The following is a 20,208-nucleotide window of genomic DNA, read 5'->3' as shown; positions in this document are numbered from 1 at the left end:
TTCTGCATAAAGTCACACTAATAACAGCTACTCTATGTCTCAGAATGTTTTGAGGACCATTGGGAAAATACTTCACAAACTGGAAGTTCTAGAAAGGAAAGCAATGATAATCGCTTCTAAAATGAAGGGACTTGGCCAGGCGCAGGGACTTGGCCAGGCGCAGTGGCTCACGCCTGTAATCCCAGCACTTTGAGAGGCTGAGGCAGGAAGATCACCCGAGATTAGGAGTTTGAGACAAGGCTGGCCAATATGGTGAAACCCCATCTCTACTAAAAATCCAAAAATTAGCCAGGCCTGGTGGTGGGTCCCTGTAATCCCAGCTACTTGAGAGGCCGAGACAGAAGAATCGCTTGAATCCGGGAGGCAGAGGTTGCAGTGAGCAGAGACTGTGCCACTGCACTTCAGCCTAGGTGACAGAGCAAGACTCCGCCTCAAAAAAAAAAAAAAAAAGTGACTGCAGTGAAGTATCCTGATTCTTTGATCATAGATATTTTTGGCCTTAGAAGGAGAATGGCATGATAACCTGAGTCAATGCAAGACACGGGGAGCTGGCAGGTCTTCAGAGACAGCTGTTGAACCCAGGGGTACTCGTTCCCTTGGCCAGCCCCTGATTATGGCCATGGTCCCTAAGGAACCCGGATGATTGATCCCACAGGGAGTCCCCAAACATCACGTGGTCAATGATTTCCCTGAAGGAACTTTTTCTAAGGAACTGATTGTGGAAGAAAATACATATAAGGCTTTTTTTGCCTTTTTCACCTAAAAGTGGTCTGAAACAAGGAAGGCAAGCACAGGTGATAATCTGTTAAACATTATTTGGAAGTCGATTTGGTGGGACACAGGTTACAACTTGGGAGGCAGAAGAGGCCTTTCTTGTGGCATCCACCAGGTGGCACCAGATCCCCAACACAGTCAATACACTCCAAGGGGCCACAACCTTTTCAACGTGGGGAGAGCAGAGAACTAAGAGAAACTGACTGTTGTTTATAGGTGGGGAAACTGAAACGGACACAGGAGAAACGTGGCAGACACCACTTTAGCCAAGCAACCAAGGTAAACATCACCAGTAAGAAGACATGGGAACATGCTCAAAGTCTGGAGCCAGAAAGTTCACACCAAGCCTGGAGCCAGAAAGTTCACACCAACAATGCAATGTGGGGCAAGAAAGGGAGACTGGGTAGGTGGAATTAGCCAGGGATTCATTAGCTGCTGGTTGGGTGTTGATGAATGAAGCAATGTACACAGCGTGGTGTTAAACATGGATGCTGAGGGAAGCAATTCCCTGAACAAACATTGCCTGGGCCCTTCCTCTCCACAGATGCAGGGACTAAGTAGGCCTTGCCTCAGAGGTCAGTACAGGGGCCAAGGGGCAGGGGCCTGGGGAAACCCTAGGTGAGAAGGACACTAAGCAAGAAGGTGGTGGGGTCATAGGGAATAGCATGTGCTGAAGCCTGGGGGTACGGATGAGTGGGTTATGCTTCAGAAGCTGCTGGTAGGTCAGGTCAGTGACTGGTTCCTGTGGAGGAGGAATGCAGAGGAGCACATGGGAGCCCTCGGGGGCCTTAAAAATTACCCACAAGAAGGATAAACCAGAAACTAAAGAGATGGTTGCCCACAGGGGGAGGGGTGGGTACCTATGGGGCAGCAAGATGGCGGAATGGAGATGGATTGGGAATGGGAAGGAAAGATACTTCTCTGAATATCTTTGTATTTAGAGCCATTGTAATGTTCCACATACCCTGAAATAAATAATTAAACCCAACGAGGGTGCAGGGGAACCCAAGATGGAATACAAACAGTAACATATGAACCTAACCCATATGAAACACAACCACACTGATGGGAGTAGGAGACAAAGAAAGCAACGGAACCAGCCCAGGCAACTTGGGAACCAGTATTTTAACTGGACTCTATAAAGCTAAAGTAAAAAAGACACTAATACTGTAATGTAGTTAGTAAATGTGTTTCTCGCAAGGAGATGTGTTAGCAGATGGGCTGTTACTTTCCGGATACACCAAGATTGAACACATAAGGTAACACATTGTAGATGATGGGAGCTAAGCTGCTCACTGAAGGGGAAAGAAGTTACAAGTGGAAAGGAGGAAGGCCAAAACAAACCCCAGGTGTTGGACCGGAATCAGAAGCATTGGTATCAATTTTTTTTTTTTTTTTTTGAGACAGGGTCTCATTCTGTCACCTGGACCAGAGTGCAGTGGCGTGATCATGGCTCACTGCAGCCTTGACTTCCTGGGCTCAGGTGATCTTTCCACCTCAGACTCCCATGTAGCTGGGACTACATGTGTTTGCCACCATGCCCGGCTATATTTTTTGTATTTTTGTGTTTTTAGTAGAGAGGAGGTTTCGCCATGTTGCCCAGTCTGGTCTCAAACTCCTAGGCTCAAGCGATCTGCTCACCTTGGCGTCCCAAAGTGCTGGCATTACAGGCGTGAGCCACCATGCCTGGCCATAATTCATGTTTTTTGATATATATACAAGACATAAAGATAGAGAGATGAAAATGTGTGTGTGTGTGTGTGTGTGCGCGTGTTGAGGGGGACTCAGTATAAATACCTGTATTTTCTAGCTGTGGCCACTGAGAGGGCTCAGAAGCAATTGGATTACAGTAGTAACAAGTACCAGTTTCTGTAGCAGGTCTTGATTTCTAAATGCCATTCCCCAGTGAAAGGAACCAGGGCTCCTTGGAGAAACGGTTGATTCCAGGGCTGACGTGGGAAAGATACAGATGAGTCTGGAATATCCTGTAATGCTGAAAAGTAAAGATGCGCTTAGGAAAGGTCAAGGACGCACTGAAAGGTCAGAGGCATAACCTGAGGGGCTCCCAATGGCCACAGCTGGAACAATTTGAGTAACAAAATAAACAACGGTAGTGCTGGATTATAAGCTGTATAATAAAATAAATGTCCATGATTCCCTGCTGATATAAAAATCTACTGAATAAAGAAGTAACTAAATGAGGGTGAGGGACAGCTCATGGACATTATCATTAAGCAGACATCATGGTAATGGCTGTGGCAGACAAAACCCACTTAGTGATGGATGCTAAAGTGGGAATTCATATACTTTATGAATGGGAAAAAAGTGGGAGTGGGAAAAAAGCTGAGGAGGAACAGGATGTTTGCATAATCTCACAGTCTCTCCCCATGATTATATTAATGTTCCAGTGGAGAAACCTGGCAGACACCACTTTAGCCAAGCAACCAAGGTAAACATCACCAGTAAGAAGACATATCGACGTCACAAGCCCCTTGATAAGATGCACCAAGAACATTTTGCTTCTGCGGAATTCTTGCAAAAATGCATAACCTCACCCTAGTCTTGGGAAAGCATTAGACACACATACACTCTGAGGGCCAGTCTACAAAACAACTGTCAAAGGTGTCAAGGTCACAAATGATGAGAAAAGACTGAGGAACTGTCACAGATGAGGAGAAGAAGGGGACACGTTGACCAACTGCAGTGTGGACTCCTGGAACACTGAAGGGACATTACTCAATAAAGGTGTACCAATTGTAATTTCCTGTTTCTGGTCATTTGTCGTGCAGGAGATGTTAATGTTAGAGGAATCCGAGTAAAATATAGATGGCAACTTTCTGTACCATTTTTGCAAGTTTTCCTTTAGTTTAAAATTATTCCTACATAAAAGTTTTAAAAAATGACTGCTGCTTAGGTCCTGCCCTGTGAGTGAAGGGCAACTCACGTGTTTGAGCTCTTGTTTTATGCCAGGTATACTCTGCACATTTCCTAATTGAATCCTCACAACCCCATGTTAGGTGAGCACTTGTCTTTGCGCGAGGGGAAAATGAAGTTCGGAAATGTTAAGAAGGCCACATAGTGAGTAAGAGCAGGACTGGGATTCAGAGGCAACCAGTCGGGCTCCAAAGTCAGGCACTCACCAGTTTCCTACATGGAGAGAAGAGGTGGCAGATGAAAAGTGGAGGGGAACATGGAGAAGCAAGGGCCCGCAGGGCCACGGAAGGAATCTGGACTTTACCTTAAAGGCCATGGCCCAACCCCGGCTGCACATCAGATCCATGTGGGGGTCCTTGAACACCATTATTGCCTGGGCCCCACCCCAGAAGGCCTGACCCAGGTGGTCTGGGGCACAGCTTGGGCAGGGTATACCTACGAAGCTGTGCAGAGTGGCTCCAATGTGCAGCTGGGTTGAGGCTTCTCATGGCCAAGCCCTAGACCATGGCCCTTCCCTGTAGATGCCTGGTTTAGGGGAGTGGAAGGGCCTCTTCTCTTCACCCTGTCCCAGGGCTCCAGCCTGGAGCACCCACTTTTGTTTTCTTTCATGGGTCTGACAAGATGTCTGACCCTGAATTGAGCCTGTCCAGTTTATCCTCAGAAAAAGCCTTGGTGCCAGATAGCAGGAGCTGTGACGAGCATTCCAGAACCAGACCCCTGCCGCGGCCCCTAGATGGCCTCCTTTATCGCACCCCTACTCCCCGCAGTCAATTCTGCACACAAACTTGAAAAATCTGCTTAAAACAGAAAACAGTTCATGTTACTCCCCTGCTCAGTCCCTGTAAAAGCTCCCTCTCTCACTGAGCATGAAATCCCAAATCCAAAGTCTTTGTTTTCTGGCTGCAAGAGGCCACGTGGCCTGGCCCCTGGCTACCTCTGTGTCCGTTCCCGGCCATGCTTCCCTCAGCTCCCCAGGCCTTCTTCCCACTCCCTCAGCACGCCAGGCACACCTCCTTGGAGGGCCTTTGCAGGTGCTGTTTCTGGGCTTGAAAGCTCCATTCCCAAATTACCGCTTGGCTTTCTCCTTCACTTCAGTCACACATCCACTCAATGACAGCTCCTCTGAGGGGCCTCTGGTGGCCACTCCCTATTCCTTGCCATACTCCAGCATTCTCTAGCGGCAGTGCTCACAACCCGACATTACACTACACACGCGTAAGTCTGTTTCCTGTTGATGGTGTGTCTGCTGTGCCATGGGGCCGACTTGGGGTAGTGGCCCCTCTGAGACTTGGATCTGTGCCTGGCTCCTAGATGGTACTCAGCCACTCTTATGAATTTTGTGTGCATGTGTGTGCATATGTGTGTGTGTGTGTGTGTGCATGTGTGGCTGTATGCACATGTGCCACCTCCTAGGCCCGCATCGGCATGGAGTGGTGGCTCCTCCCCTCTGCACCACCGTCCAGCCAGCTATGGTGGCGTGAGCCTCACTCCCCACAGCGAGCAGATGCCCATCAGGTGCTGGCCTGCAGGAACACTACTGTGCTGGGGCAGCAACTGCAGCCAAAGGCCCAGGGCTCCTTCGTGGTCAACAGAACCAGCCTCTTGGGACAAGTGAGACAAGTAAGTGCCTGGACTTATCCCAGAAAGAAAAGCAACTTCTGGAAGGTAAGCATACTATTTTTGTCAAAAGTGGGATGAGAAACAGAAATTATGAACTTTGAGTAGTAAAGTTAATGCAACCTCATTTTATCCCCAAAGCTGATGACATGGGCAAATTGGTAGTTCAGAAAAGAAGGACAAGGGGAAGGAGAAGGAGGAGCAGGAAGAGGAGGGAAGGAGGAGGAAGGTGGGAAGCAGAGAAAGAAAGCACAGAGGCCATTGTGGGTGACTCTGGAATGAGCACTCTGCTGTCCTCAAGCTGTAGCAGGCAGTGTCCCTGTCACCAGCCCAGGTCCATTTGCCCATCACGGTCAATTAGCTCTGTGTCCTGGGAGTCCAGAGTCCCTCTGATTCTTCCCAGGCCTTGAAGTCACACAAGTGTTAGGGTCTTCACCAGCTCAGGGAGTCACATAACTTCTATCCCTGGGGTTTCCACTGTGGAGCAGGACCCACAGTGTTTCTTTCAGGGGAGGGCAAGAAGACTGGAGGAGTGGCCCCCACTCTAGTCTGCAGAGGGTCTGCTACACGGCAGACTCCAGGGAAAACAAACCATGCTCCCAGTGGTCAGCAAGCCTGCCCGGTGCCTCACCCACAAATCTTGTGTTAACTGCCGCCCCTACCTTATTCCAGCATTCCAGCATTCCATCATTCATTCACACGTTGTCTCTCAGACACCACTGAGTGTCAAGCAGGGTTGCCAGATTCAGCCAATGAAGATATAGGATGCCCAGACCATGTGAATTTCAGAGAAGCAATGACTAAGTTTTTAGTGGCATATGTTCCAAGTAGTATATATACTATTGGGACATACAGGAACACGTTATTTGCTGCATATCTGAAATTCCTCTTTAACTGGGCATCCTGTGTTTTATTTGGCGACCCAGTGGCCACCAGGCTCTGCTCCTGCTGTCGGTGTCCCCCTTCCCCCACCCCAGGACATTTCCCAGGGACTCGGTGCATGACTGAGTCATGAAAACTTCTGCACCTAGACTAGGAGCTGTTCAAGACAAACACTGTAAAAATGGGTTTCACAGACCCAGGCTCACTTGTTTACCTATTGTATTGCATGACAAGGAAACGGTCTTTAACATTTACTTGTTTAAAGTATGTGAAGACCTATCTCAAATAGGCTTTCTTGTCCCTAAAGGGTTTAGATTTTATGATGAAATAACGAATTCTAGAAAAATGTCGGAATCAATAAGTTAATGAAGACTACAAACATACAGTCTGATACCAGCCATTTAAATGTATTCATAGAAAAATCAGTGGAGGGAATACATCCAAATATATTTGGATAATTATGGGTTATTATAACACAACCCAAATGTCATCAGCCTTCCCAGCCTGTGCATATGAAGACAGTCATGTTCACAAACACAATGCTGACGCCTGGTTTTTACTGACACGTGTTCACTGGAACTCCTGGCTCCTCCTGCTCCAGGTGCTTCTGTGAGTTCCCAGGAGGATGCTTTCCTCCTGGGAAACTGGTCTGCAAGCTCTAGTCACCTCACAGTGTCCTCTCCAGGTCCAGGTCCCCTGCCAGTGTCTGCCACCTGCACAGCTACATGGGGAGCCAACATTCATACCAGTATTGCTCTTTCAAAGCCAAATCTAGTGATGCCCAGGGGATGGAGGGGGCTACTTCGCAGAGATGGGAGAGTATCCCCTCCTCAAAGCCGCTCTCCCACCACAGCACACCTCCAAAAGACCCTCAGAAACAGCTGCCAGTGCCCGGCTCTTAGCCTGTCATCACACGTTGCTCAGAAGCATTCCAGCACTAAACCCCAAACCAAGAAGCTAACAATGCTGTCATCATCCTAACGCCATTTTATTTTTAAATATAAGATTTAAAATTATCACTTAAAAGATATATACATCCTCTACATTTCATTTTTTTCTCCAGAAACTTTAATTGCAGAGATGGCTGGCATGTAAATGGATGCAAGGGGCCACAGTGGCCCACAGAAAGCAAATGGAAGGGACTAACCAACTGGTGACTTTCATTCTAGAATCAGGTATGTGTTGAGAGCTTTGCCCCGCAGGTTCCTCATCTCCTCGAGTAGCTTCTCTCCCGCCTTCTCTGCTGGTTGTGCTTGATCTTTCACTTCTCTGAGAATCAAAAAACCCAACAAGGAAACATGAGGACACTTAATAATACCATGCAAGTCACCCCACCCCCAGCACTGCTGGTGAAGGTTGGAGGAGCATTTCATTTAATATACAAAGAAAGTTTTCACCACATTTAGTGATAGTTTAGTTACCAGTGAAAACACTCAGCTTATGAATGATTCACACCTGGCTTCTGGTCTCAGCTGCATCAGTTTCTGAGCACGGGCAAGTTACCTAAGCATCCAGAGCCCCTGTTTCCTGCTGTACGAATGGTGTAATTCCCATCTCCCAGCATTGTAGCGAAGGTGAAATGAGATCTTAGTCACAGAGATTCTGGTATGAGGTCTTCTGAGTGCTCAGTCAACGCTGGCTGCTTTTCCATCTTTATGAATGAGGTAAACACACACTATTTCTGATTCTGGCAATGGCTCCAGAAGAGTGGGCACCTCAGGGAAGGTTGCGCACCTGGACCAAGTAGTGGCTGACGTGGAGCCGAGGCTGATGCTGGCGTGGCGAGGGTTGCAGGGTAGAACTTTGACTGGATGTAGTGTAAAATGAGGCTATCAATTGAGGGGTGCAGTGGGAGTAGACAAAATGCTGAGAGATGGGGAGGACCTGGGCTTCTTATGGGCCAACTTGCCTCTTGGTGGGCTGGAACCAAGGGTTAAGATGGAGACTTGGCTCAGAGGCTGTCATGGTGCTCACCAGCATCCAGATACGGGGGAGGAAATTATGAGTGTTTCGGTTAAAAGGACCTATGTCTTGTTCAAAGACTGTGAACTCAGCTATATAATCTGCTTGGGCAATATAAATCCAATATAAAATAAAGTGCTTCCGAGACATTTTCTAAAGAGGGTGACATGTTTGGCAAATGGCTGAGAGTTTTGGAAAACCAGAAATACCTGAAAAATGGAGAATTAAGATATTCCCTAATGCACATAATTAAAGAAATTAATTGGTATCATTTTATGGAATCATGTCTAAAAATATAAAGATCCTGTCTCCCCTTAGAGATAATAATGATTGAGTAATACCGTGTTGATCTAAGGAGTGCTGAAAGATGTGTCAGCAACTAAAGTCACAGTCTCACAGTTCTTTGAACATTTTATGCGGAATATGATTCTCCCATGGGTCTTGAAAGGGCCAAGACCGCTGTCCAGGCAGCAAAGCATCTCTCTGGTTAATTTCAGCCATTGACTGAGAGCAGATGATTCTTTGCATCCATGAAAATAAATGTTTGCCAGAAACCAAATAAAGAACAGTCCTCAGGGGGAAATGGGACACTGCTGATGTGTGTTTTTTGTTCCATCCCTGTCTGTCCAGGCTCTGGGTGTCTGGCAGGGAGGACTCTGTTGACTTCTGGCTGAGAGAAGGAGGTGAGGAGGAGGAAAAAGTAAGAACAGAGAGGAAAAAACAGAGCACAGGATTAGGCTTGATGTGAGCTGAGGAGAGTTTCTGAACCAAATCCCTTTTGAAAATGGTCCATGGGATAGCAACTTGCTGAAATACTATGCAGCCAACAAAATGATAATTATGTTGACAATTTTGATGCACAAAAAATGTACATAAAATAATGCTACCTACCAAAGAGGTAAATTAAAAATGTCATGGAAATGTTTATTGCAAATGTGTCAAATGTATGTATATATTCTGAAAAAATTAGAAGCTGACTTGGTGTGCAGAAAATGTTTACAGATCATTGTTAGTTTTTTTTTTTTTGTAAAGTACTAAAAGTACGTAAAAAATGATAAACCACTTTGGGTGAATATGTAACGTAATAAATTCTATTTCATTTAATAATTTGATAACCAATAACCAAATGCCATTCAACGTGCGCTCCATGGTATAAAGAGTGAAGACTCATGTAAAAGAGCAAGTGAGTAGATAGGTATTGAATATTACCCTGCTCCTGGGGCAAGTCATTCTATGTCCAGAGGTAATATTTGAAATAGAAAAAAAAAGGTTTTCATTTAAAACCCTTTGTCAGTTTTTTGAAACTTGAAGCAAAACACAAAGTGCATCTGTGTGTTGAGGTGCAAGAGGTTTTATGTGCTGGGTGGGAGAACACAATAGTCTATTAACTAATTAATTAACTGATCAAAACAGATGCTTACTGAAATTCTATTTAAAATGTTGTTTCCTACATTTTCTTTTACCAGGAACTGCCAATCTATTTTCTGAGCAGTGTTGGCTTCTGCAGGTCTCTGAAACTGTCACAGACAAACCAGAGAGACTTCATACTGCTCTAAGAAATGTGAGCATTCCTTTCAGAAAAGGCAGGCCCCCCACAACAAAGCAGAAGACAAACTGAGAAAACAAATTTGCAGCATATATAAGAAAGGGTAATAATCCTTAATAAATGAGGGACTCTTGCACATAAGGCAGAAATATAGGCAAAATGGGCAAAACAAGTCCCTCATAAAAGAAGAGAAATGGTTGAAAGGCAGACACATTTTTAGTTAACTTGTAAACAAAGAAATTAAAATTAAAATAATGAGATGGTCTTTTAAAAAAGTTCTGTCTCATTGATAAGGATGAAAAAAAAAAGATGAACAAGGTCGTGAAAACAAGGTCTTGGTGAGGTGCCGCCATTTCATCCGTACTCGGTGCGGAGCTTCCAGCAGCGCTATGTTGGGCCGCAGCATCCGGAGGTTCACAACCTCTGTGGTCCGTAGGAGCGACTATGAGGAAGGCCCTGGGAAGAATTTGCCATTTTCAGTGGAAAACAAGTGGGCGTTACTAGTTAAGATGTGTTTGTACTTTGGATCTGCATTTGCTGCACCCTTCCTTATAGTAAGACACCAACTGCTTAAATCATAAGGATGTTTCAGTTCGTCCATTTAACAGATATGAAGAGCATTTTAAGAGATACAGCCTCTGGAAATGGATCAAACTCTAACTCATGGCATACTAGATATGTTTGTCAATAAACTTATGACATGAATGCTTAATGCCTCTTTTTTGAAATAGGGAATGTAATACTTGGCCATTTGCCTACTTTATTAATTTGGGTAACATTCCAGTATTACTCTGTGATTTAGCTTATTTAATAGTGTTAAACTGAGGTTATATTAAATTTTTGATTCCCAGGTCAGGATTTTGTTGGTAATTTATGCAATAAAAGGGAAATACAAATCAAAAAAAAAAAAAGATGACACTATTCCACGTCGTCCAGGGCATTTGAATGCAGGAAGTTCTAACCTCTACCAGTAGGAGAGATGGTAACACATTGTCTGGATGGTCATTAAGCAATATATATTAAAACTTTAAAATGTGCATTGATCTAGAATTTACCCTAAGAAAACAGTCTGATAAGTTTGAAAGGAATTATGGCACAGGATGTTTGTTGCAGCACTACTGATAACAGAAAACACTGCAAAGAGTTTACACATTCATTGGCAGATTGTTGGTTAAATAAATTATGGTACGTCTACTTGGAAATATAATAATTCATATGGATATTTATAAATACATGCTTATGTTGTGAAATAAAAGTGCAGAAGATAAAACAATATGTATAATATGACTGAATTTTGTTAAAACCATATGTATTTATATTTTATTTATTTATTTTTTTGAGATGGAGTTTTGCTCTTGTCTCCCAGCCAGAGTGCAAGGACGCAATCTCAGCTCACCGCAACCTCTGCCTCCCAGGTTCAAGCAATTCTCCTGCCTCAGCCTCCCGAATACCTGGGATTATAGCCACCTGCCATCACACCCAGCTAATTTTTGTATTTTTAGTAGAGACGGTTTTCACCATTTTGGCCAGGCTGTTCTCTAACTGCTGACCTCAGGTGATCCACCTGGCTCAGCCTCGAAAGGGCTGGGATTACAAGCATGAGCCACCACGCCCTGTATTTATATTTTAAACCATGTATGATGATTTCCATATATATGGAAAAAATATATTTAACTATATATATTTATATATTTAACCATATAATATATTTAAACCATATACATGGTTCAAAATATAAATACATATATAAATCTATAATATAAATATATAAATATAAACATCTATATTTTCAGAAGACCATACATCAAAATGTATGTTACTACCTTTGGGTGGTAGAATTATTGTTTTTATCATATTTATAATTTTTTAGATTTTCTAATTTTTAAAATAATATAAAGGCATTTTTCAAAGAAAAAGAATAAAAATAAAGTGTACACATGGAATTTCAAACTTAAAAGCATGGGAAATATAGGTGGTTTACATTAAAAGTATTCTTCAAAATTTTGTTTCAATTTGTGTTTCTTTCATTACAATGAGGAGGAACACATTTTATATGTTTATGACTGTGTTTTTGAAACCAGTTTTTCAAAGGATGATGCTTGCTTGGCTAGTTAGCCCCTGAAGGAGAGGAGGAGAGAACATTTACTGAGCTCTGGTTCACATCAGGCAACTGGCTAGGTGCTTCTATCGCTGGCATCTCATTTAATCTCTATATTTGCCCTGTGACAGGGAGATTTTATTTTCTGCATGGTACAGAGGAGGAAACTGAGGCCCAGAGTTGATAAGGACAATAACTTGGCTTGAGATTTTCTATGTATAAATGGTGCAGCTCCAGATGGTCTGGCTCCAGAGCCAGTTCCTTATACAGAATGAAACTCAATCAGCTATTAATAAGAAACAAACACATCCTGAAATTGATTGATAAGCACATGGAAAATTGATTTCAGTTTTTAAAGGCTTACTTGATAACAAGATTTCAGGGGGTATAATTGTGCCTAAAATAAAGTATCCATCTAAATACTCGAAGCACCAGAAATGTGTCTCTTTCAAAGACTGAGCTATTTAGACTCAGACAACAGGACAATGTTGTACTTTATGCAGAACAAATTTCACTCAAGATTACCTTTTAATAAGGCATAAAAGCATCCACTTACTTCTCCTTCCTGATGTCCTTGTAGTTCAACATAGGGAATTCCACTTTGATCATTTCTGGAGTCAACATAACTTCTACATTCTGCTCACAGAGCTCACTGCAAAGTGATAGGATGTTTAGTGGGAACTGCTTTTCCTTCCCAATGTAAAAATAGAATGAAATATTGTGATCATTTAGGAGTTATGCAATTCTTGTGGTATTCAACTTTAGTTCCATCTACTTTTGTTGTTTACATTAAAAGAAGCATAAAGCTGATAAATTGCTTTCCACCAACAAACAATGGTAGGCATAATGGTATTTATAACCAGAGAAGAAAAGCAATTTTAAAAAATGGAGGTTACAGAATTCATATTCTTTTCCAGTGCACATGGAGCATTTACCAAAACTGACCGTATCTTGGGCCATAAAGAAAGCCTGAAAGATTTCAAAAGACTAAAATTAGAATATGTTCTCTGACTACAATGGAATTAGAATAGAAATCAATAGCAAAGAAGATAACTAGAAAGCCCACAATGGCTTTAAAATTAAACAATATATTTCTAAATAGTCTAGTTCTTTTTTTTCAATCTTTTGTGGTCTTCTATCCCTTAGAGCAGGGGTCAGTAAAGTTTTCTCTAGAGACCTAATGGGTCATATGGTCTTTGTTACAACTACACAACTTTTTATTTCTTGCTGTTGTAGCAAAAGAGAAATCATAGAAAAATACATAATTGAATGGGTGTGGTTGTGTTGCAATAATACTTTATTTACAAACATAGGTGGTGGGCCACATCTGGTTCAGAGCTATAGTTTGCTGACCTCTGGCCTAGAGCTTTGTTGTTTGATGGTTCAAGCTGGGCCACTGCATGTTTGGGTTTCGGCTGAAGCAAAGCAGGGAGGGAGGGTGTGCAGGAGACACACTCATTCTGTTAAGAGTTGACCTCAGGAGTGGACTATATCTTGTCTGCTAACATTTCATCAGCAAACACTTAGTAAAATGGACAACTTAACTGCAAGGGAGGCTGGGAAACTTAACCTCTAGTTTCAATGATTCCAGGACTTTAGAAGAACAGGACAACTAATTTTTTGACAGCACCCATCTCCACCATACTGAATTAGAGAAACGCTTCTAAGATCAACAAAGGGCAACAAAGCCTTCAAAAGTCTGGAATTACAAACAGGGACACTTTACGCCAGCAGTGATATATGTAAAAAGAGGCGGGTAGGCCGGGCGCGGTGGCTCACGCTTGTAATCCCAGCACTTTGGGAGGCCGAGGCGGGTGGATCACGAGGTCAGGAGATCGAGACCATCCTGGCTAACACAGTGAAACCCTGTCTCTACTAAAATGCAAAAAATTAGCCGGGCGTGGTGGCGGGCGCCTGTAGTCCCAGCTACTTGGGAGGCTGAGGCAGGAGAATGGCGTGAACCCTGGAGGCGGAGCTTGCAGTGAGCCAAGATCGCGCCACTGCACTCCAGCCTGGGCCACAGAGCGAGACTCCGTCTCAAAAAAAAAAAAAAAAAAAAAAAAAGAGGCGGGCATGGCAATTTTTTATTAAGAAAAATACCCTTGAAATCTGCAGAAGTTGTTCTAGCCTCATTAGATTGAAAGTTAATATGTACTGAGTAGCTGCTATATGCAAATCACTATGCTGGTGCTTTGCAAACACTATCTTCCCATTAGCAGTTTCTTTGTCTCAAAGGTGGGCATAATAATAAGAGCTCATCATAAGGATTAAATGAGACTGTTTACAAAGCACTCCCTGACACACATTTAATGCTCAGTGAGTGTTGGTTATTATAATTAATATTCTCATCAGCATCAGCATCTCCTTTAATTCTGACAACCCTCTATGAAGTAGGTACAACTATTCCCATTTCAAAGATGAGGAAACTGAGTCAAAATAGTGTGCACATCAGTGCTGAATGGAGGAGGAGCTGGGTATGTTTGGATCTACTGAGCATCTCCTCAGTGGGCCTGGCAGAAAGAAGCTGAAGCAAATGTGAATCACCCCACCGTGGCCACAGCCCTCTCAAGAAATGCCATCATGCAGTGATTTGAGTAGATGGCACTTCAACATTCCTTTTCAGAGCTGGAGTCGAAACTCTAGAAGCTCAGGTATTGTCAAGTATCATTGCATGTGGGCAGGTCTTATTCGCCTCACCTATTTAGGATTCCACTAATTGATTACTTACTTGTAAAAATGTACTTAAACTATCACTATAGTATGTATTTATAAAAGAAAAAACAGAAATCGTAATCAACAAATACTTATTTTTGAGTATATAGGGTGTGAAAGACGCCGTAGTCTGGTGTGTAATAAACCACTTCCTGAAAATCACAAGCAGGCTGGCAGTGATCCTAGTCTGACCATGACAGTGATAATTTGCTATCAGTGCTTGAGTTATCAGGATTTCTTTGCTTTATCACAGCTGATGGTGTAATTTAGAATGCAAAGTTTTTTTTTTTTTTTTTTTGAGACAGAGTCTTGCTCTGTCACCCAGGCTGGAGTGCAGTGGCACCATCTTGGCTCACTGCACTCTCCGCCTCCTGGGTTCATGCCATTCTCCTGCCTCAGCCTCCCAAGTAGCTGGGACTACAGGCGCCCGCCACCACGCCCGGCTAATTTTTTTTGTATTTTTAGTACAGACGGGGTTTCACCATGTTAGCCAGGATGGTCTTGATCTCCTGACTTTGTGATCTGCCCGCCTCGGCCTCCCAAAGTGCTGGGATTACAGGCATGAGCCACCGTGCCCGGCCTAGAATGCAAAAGTGTTTATGTGTTAAGAATGAAAACACTTTTGAACAACGGAGCTAAGGAGTGCAGATCAGTAGGGTTGCTACAGGAGGCCAGGTCCTCAGATGGCCTTGGTCTACCCAGTTCTTCCCCCTCTTGCTTGCAATTCTTGGACAGGATGTACTGAGAATGCAACATCCTAAGATAAACAGCAGGGCTGTGTCCTTGTTCCTCTCAGAACAGAATGTTCTGCAATGCTTAAGCTCAGCGATCCCTGTGACACTCAGGGAATAAAACCCAAAGTAAAGTGCTTTTGGGGTCCCTCAGCTGTGATGCAATGTGGGAGACATGCAGACAAGACTGCATCTGCCCTGGGCAGCTTTACTAAGCCTTGGTGAGCTGGCTCACCCTGGATCCTAGGCTTCTGTTTATTCTTGCTGCCTATCTGTGAGTCATACATCTGCTTTGCCTGGCTTACTGTACTTGTGTTCTGTCTTACTAAACTAGACCAAAGAACCTTTGCAGATGTCAAAGAAACAGTCAGAAAAATACATTGATAAATATGGATACTCTTTGACTTATAATGAGGTTAGGTCCCATTAGACCCATCATGAGTTGAAAATATCGTGAGTCGAAAGTGCATTTTTGACTTATGATATTTTCAACTCACAATGGGTTGATCTGAACAGGACCCCATCATAAGTCGAGGAGTGTACTGAATAAGTCACTTTCACACCACTGTAAAGTTGAAAAATCATAAGTCAAACCAATGTAAGCCAGGTGCTGTCTATAGTTTCTATAATGTTTTGGTAAGTGACAGGAGTTAAATACTGATAGCTTCATTTGTGCAGTGAGAAAGCAAAGACCATGTATAGGCACAATTCATTCATAAGCCCCATCTCAAATAAAAATGAAGACATTCATCTCACCACAGAAATATACTTCAGAACACTTCCTTCACTCGCTTCGAGGCAATGCAATCCCACGTAACTGCTACCAGCACAGGAGTCAGAGCCAAAAGTGGGATGATCAGGCAGGCACAGGGCTGGTCGCTTGGCCTCAACAGTGATCAGAGCCCAGACGTTTCATGCCAGTACTTTACACCCGTCAAACAGAAGCACGCGGGAGCATCTGGCTTTTGGTAAAGAGGCTAAGTTGGCCGTTTGTGTTTCCAGCTTTTCACTTGTCCTCTCCTGGCGTTTTCCGGGACCTCCCCACTGGACCAGGAGTCTTCTCATTCCCATCACCTCTCCTGCCACTGACCCTCAAGCCTGAACTCTAAAAAGGCTCTGGTGATTTTATACTGAGTTATAAGTGAGACTCAAAATATTCCCTCCCCAGAGGTAGTTTAATAGAAACAAAGCGCAAAGCTAAAGGAATGGGTCTTCAGTAATAGGAGTTCAGGAAATAGTGGGTAGGAAGGAACTCTGGGACCAAGAGTCTTTCCAATGTGCCAGAGCTCTCGTCATGCAGGGCTGGTAGCCCTCTCTGTGCTATACCCCGACTCTGCTGTCACAGATACATCAGCAGCAGATCCAAATGCTCCTTCATACCCCAAAAGACATGAAAAATCAAAATTTAAAAATATCAGAAACATTTATTCATCTTCCACACTTCAGATATAACACTGGAAGGAGGAAAACCTCTTGGGACATAAATACGTCTTCATCTGATGTTTTGGAAATCTAACCATGTATCTTCTCTTATTTTTATTTTCTCATAATGTTACTATTGGGTGATACAACTTCATTCTAAAGTGAGCTGTTGCTTGTCTACCAAGTGTCAGATACTGGGCTAGGGGTTTGGAATACCAGGGTCATTAATGGTAGTATAGCTAATTATCAAAACCTTACTATGTGTGAGGCACTGAACTAAACATTGGACATGTATTAATTCATTTGCTTTTCATAGCAACCCATGAGATGGGTCCTGGGATCATTCCATTTGAAGATGAGGACACTGGGGCACTGAGAGGTGAAGTCAGTTGCCCAAGGTGTACTGTGAGTGAGTGGCGGTGGTGAGGGGGGTGGTGTTGAACCCACAGCCTACCCCTTCATCACACTATTCTATATAACATTTCGGGTGCTCTATAATCTTCTAATGGAATCTAATTTTAATGAGAGATGAGTTTGTATACACATTTATGCTATGTTGGTTAACTAAACTAGAAAACTTAAATGAATTTTACTTTTGCCTGGTAGAAAGTATCTGCTTTAAAACATACGGAACTTCTAATTTTCTCCCTGAAATTATGTGGTGATATAATAAGTAGCTAAGTATATTTTTAAAAAAGAGGAAGTAATGACTCAGATCTAGAGGCATTTGCAAATGGGGCAATGCCAGGTGAGCCAGCTGGAAACACGTGTGAGCTGGACGTGCGAATGCTGCATGCTGTGGCGCTCACGATGGAAAAGCTGCCCTGGGACAAGGGCATGGGCTCTGCTTGGCTCAGGTTTCCCATTCTCAGCTCTGCTGCTGTGTCTGTAGACATCAGGTGTAAATGAGCATATGGATAGGAGATTCAAGACCATTTCCACTGGCTGTTGGGTGCTGATCAGTAAAATCAAATGTAAATGCCTTGCTTCTGGACTTGTATTTCTTTATGCCCATCCAAGTCCTACCTATCTTTCACATACTAACCCAAGTCCATGTGACCACTGAAGCCTTCCAAGGCCATTTGGCACCACCTCAGATCTCCTCTCCCTTGAGCACCTGGAACAGCTAACGATCAGGAAGTCGCAGAGCGTAGAGACTATCGATTCTCCACCATGAATTTAACATCTTATCTAGGTGGTGGTGTGGATGGGTGTTAGCCTTATCTTCTCATTTGAGTTGCAAGCTCAGGCACTGTGGGCTCTTCTGAAGTTCCTCACAGCACCTCACGTATTTTTGGAAAACAGACCATATTAGAGGCTAAAGGTTAAAAAAAAAATACCGTTCAGCTGTTTCTAGTCTGTCTTCTTCTGGTAAGCCATCGAGAATGGCAGGGACGTCTATCGGAAGCATAAATGAATTGGAGGAATCGCAGCTGTGGAAAAACCACACAAGCAGTCAAGGATAAAGACTCATACTAGAAGTCTTGGGGTCTTTACATAATTTTCTAAAGCATTTTTATTTTACCACTGGCGAGGCCTCTACTACTCTGTCCTCCCTCACTCTTGAAAAGCCATTTATGGTTCCCAGAGGCAAAGGCAGGGGATGCAATAGGCCCCAGGCAAACCCGGGAGAATACTGCCAAGCAAGACACTTCCTGGAGTTCAAAGAGAGAATAATATAATTTTTCAGTTTGTAGTGTCTGAAATTGTATTATCTCCTGGGGTGAGTGTAGTTAGATACTGATAGGGTTTGGACCTGTGTCCCCACCAAATCTCATGTTGAATAGTAATCCCCAGTGTTGGAGGTGGAGCCTGGTGGGAGGTGATTGGATCATGGCGGTGGAGTTCTCAGGAGTGGGTTAGCACCATCCCCTTGGTGCTGTTCTCATGATGGTGAGTGAGTGCGTTACAGTGAGATCTGGTTGTTTAAAAGTGTGTGTCACCTCCCCCTCACGCTTCCTCCTGCTCTGGCCATGTGAGGTGCTGGCTTCCCCTTTGCCTTCCGCCATGATTGTAAGTTTCCTGAGGCCTCCCCAGAAGCCAAGCAGAAGCCATCCTGCTTCCTGTACAGCTTATGGAACCATGAGCCAATTAAACTTCTTTTCTTATAAATGACTCAGTTTCAGGTATTTCTTTATAGCAATGAGAGAACAGGCTAATACAGGTAGTTTACTTTTGGTCCTAGTATTTTCCTTCCACCTTTATACTCCTTCTTAGACATTCTATTCCATTTCATGTCTTCCTCCCCACCTCCTTGTGTATTATTTAGTATTATAACTTTAGAGTTTTATATAAAAATTTCTGGGTATTGAGAATGTTAAAGGTATTGAGATACGGTGGAAAATACATTGTTATTTTAAACTTGGCAGCAGTCCTTTGTTTCAAGTGGATGGAATGAGCCCTTTTTGGGGGTCTCAACTCCTTCCACACACACATTTCAGATGATATAGAAGGAATAAAAACCGAACACACAACATCCAAGAGAACAGGAGAAAAGACATCAATGGATACAAGTTTTCAATCATTTTCTGGAATAAATTTCTAGAAGCCTGGAGAATGCTGTCTCATGAAAAACAGCGAAGAATGACAGAGCCTGGAGCCCACTCGGAAGGAAACAGACCTCCTCACAGATGCTGGAAAGGCTGAAGCCGAAGGTAGGGCAGGAGGCAGGAATGGAAAGCAGGGATTAACTGACGGCTCCTTTGTGTGAGCACATATGTCTTTGAAATAATATTCTTATCTTTGTTTTGTTATTGTGCAAAAACGCACCCGCTTGCCAAGTATGAAGACTGACTGAAAAAAAAAATTGTAGCACCATGGTTTTGACTAATGGGAAAAGAATGAGGAAAGCATCTGTGAGCTGATATAGAGTGACTTTCTGGAGATATTAAGTGAAAAAAAAAAAAAACAAATGCAGAAAAGCATATCTAGAATGCCACTTTTTGTGTAAGACAGAAGGGAAAATAAGAAAAATATATATATTCTGCTTAGCATTATAAAGAGAAACACAGGAAGGACACGTTAGAAGACCAAGCTGGCTACCTGCCAGGGGCTGGAGGGAGACTGGAGGGGGTGACACTCCCCTGAATATGCCTTTAATGTAGCTTTGAGTTTGGAAAACATGTTCATGTTCAACATATTGAAAAAATAAAATCAAATCAATAAGAAAGTGAAATAAAAAACAAAGACTGAAAGTAAACTGAAACAAATGACAGTATTTCACAGAAATTCCATAACCACATTGGAAGGAAAGACGGACAGACAGACAGAGAGACAGAGAGAGAGAAAGACAGAGAGAGAGAGACAGAGAGAGAGAGAGAGACAGAGAGAGAGAGAGACAGAGAGACAGAGAGAGAGAGAGACAGAGAGAGAGAGAGAGAGAGAGAGACAGAGAGAGAGAGAGAGAGAGAGACAGAGAGAGAGAGAGAGAGAGAGAGAGACAGAGAGAGAGACAGAGAGAGAGAGACAGAGAGAGAGACAGAGAGAGAGAGACAGAGAGAGACAGAGAGACAGAGAGAGAGAGAGACAGA

At 43.3% G+C, this 20,208-nt stretch overlaps 2 protein-coding genes across 2 annotated transcripts in view; one reads left to right on the top strand and one right to left on the bottom strand.

The window, feature by feature from the left end:
* Nucleotides 1-7,176: 7,176 nt before the first annotated feature.
* The window catches only part of CFAP221 (cilia and flagella associated protein 221), a 123,180-nt gene continuing 110,148 nt past the window's right edge, over nucleotides 7,177-20,208 (bottom strand). Inside the window, exons 22-24 of the mRNA XM_017891994.1 lie at nucleotides 18,019-18,111; nucleotides 12,370-12,465; nucleotides 7,177-7,476 (exon numbers count right to left, since the gene is read on the bottom strand). Coding sequence (XP_017747483.1) covers nucleotides 7,368-7,476; nucleotides 12,370-12,465; nucleotides 18,019-18,111 — 298 coding nt within the window. The 3' untranslated portion in view covers nucleotides 7,177-7,367. The remainder of the gene's footprint in view (nucleotides 7,477-12,369; nucleotides 12,466-18,018; nucleotides 18,112-20,208) is intronic.
* LOC108542119 (cytochrome c oxidase subunit 7C, mitochondrial-like) lies at nucleotides 10,039-10,423 on the top strand. Its single transcript, XM_017891995.1, has one exon. The coding sequence runs from the start codon at nucleotides 10,105-10,107 to the stop codon at nucleotides 10,294-10,296; it is 192 nt and encodes a 63-aa protein (XP_017747484.1). The 5' UTR covers nucleotides 10,039-10,104; the 3' UTR covers nucleotides 10,297-10,423.

The sequence above is a fragment of the Rhinopithecus bieti genome, unplaced genomic scaffold, assembly GCF_001698545.2.
Source record: "Rhinopithecus bieti isolate Rb0 unplaced genomic scaffold, ASM169854v2 scaffold_19969, whole genome shotgun sequence".
Taxonomy (NCBI): domain Eukaryota; kingdom Metazoa; phylum Chordata; class Mammalia; order Primates; family Cercopithecidae; genus Rhinopithecus; species Rhinopithecus bieti.
Note: the sequence above shows the minus strand (reverse complement) of the source record. Positions and strands in the feature narration are given on the sequence as shown.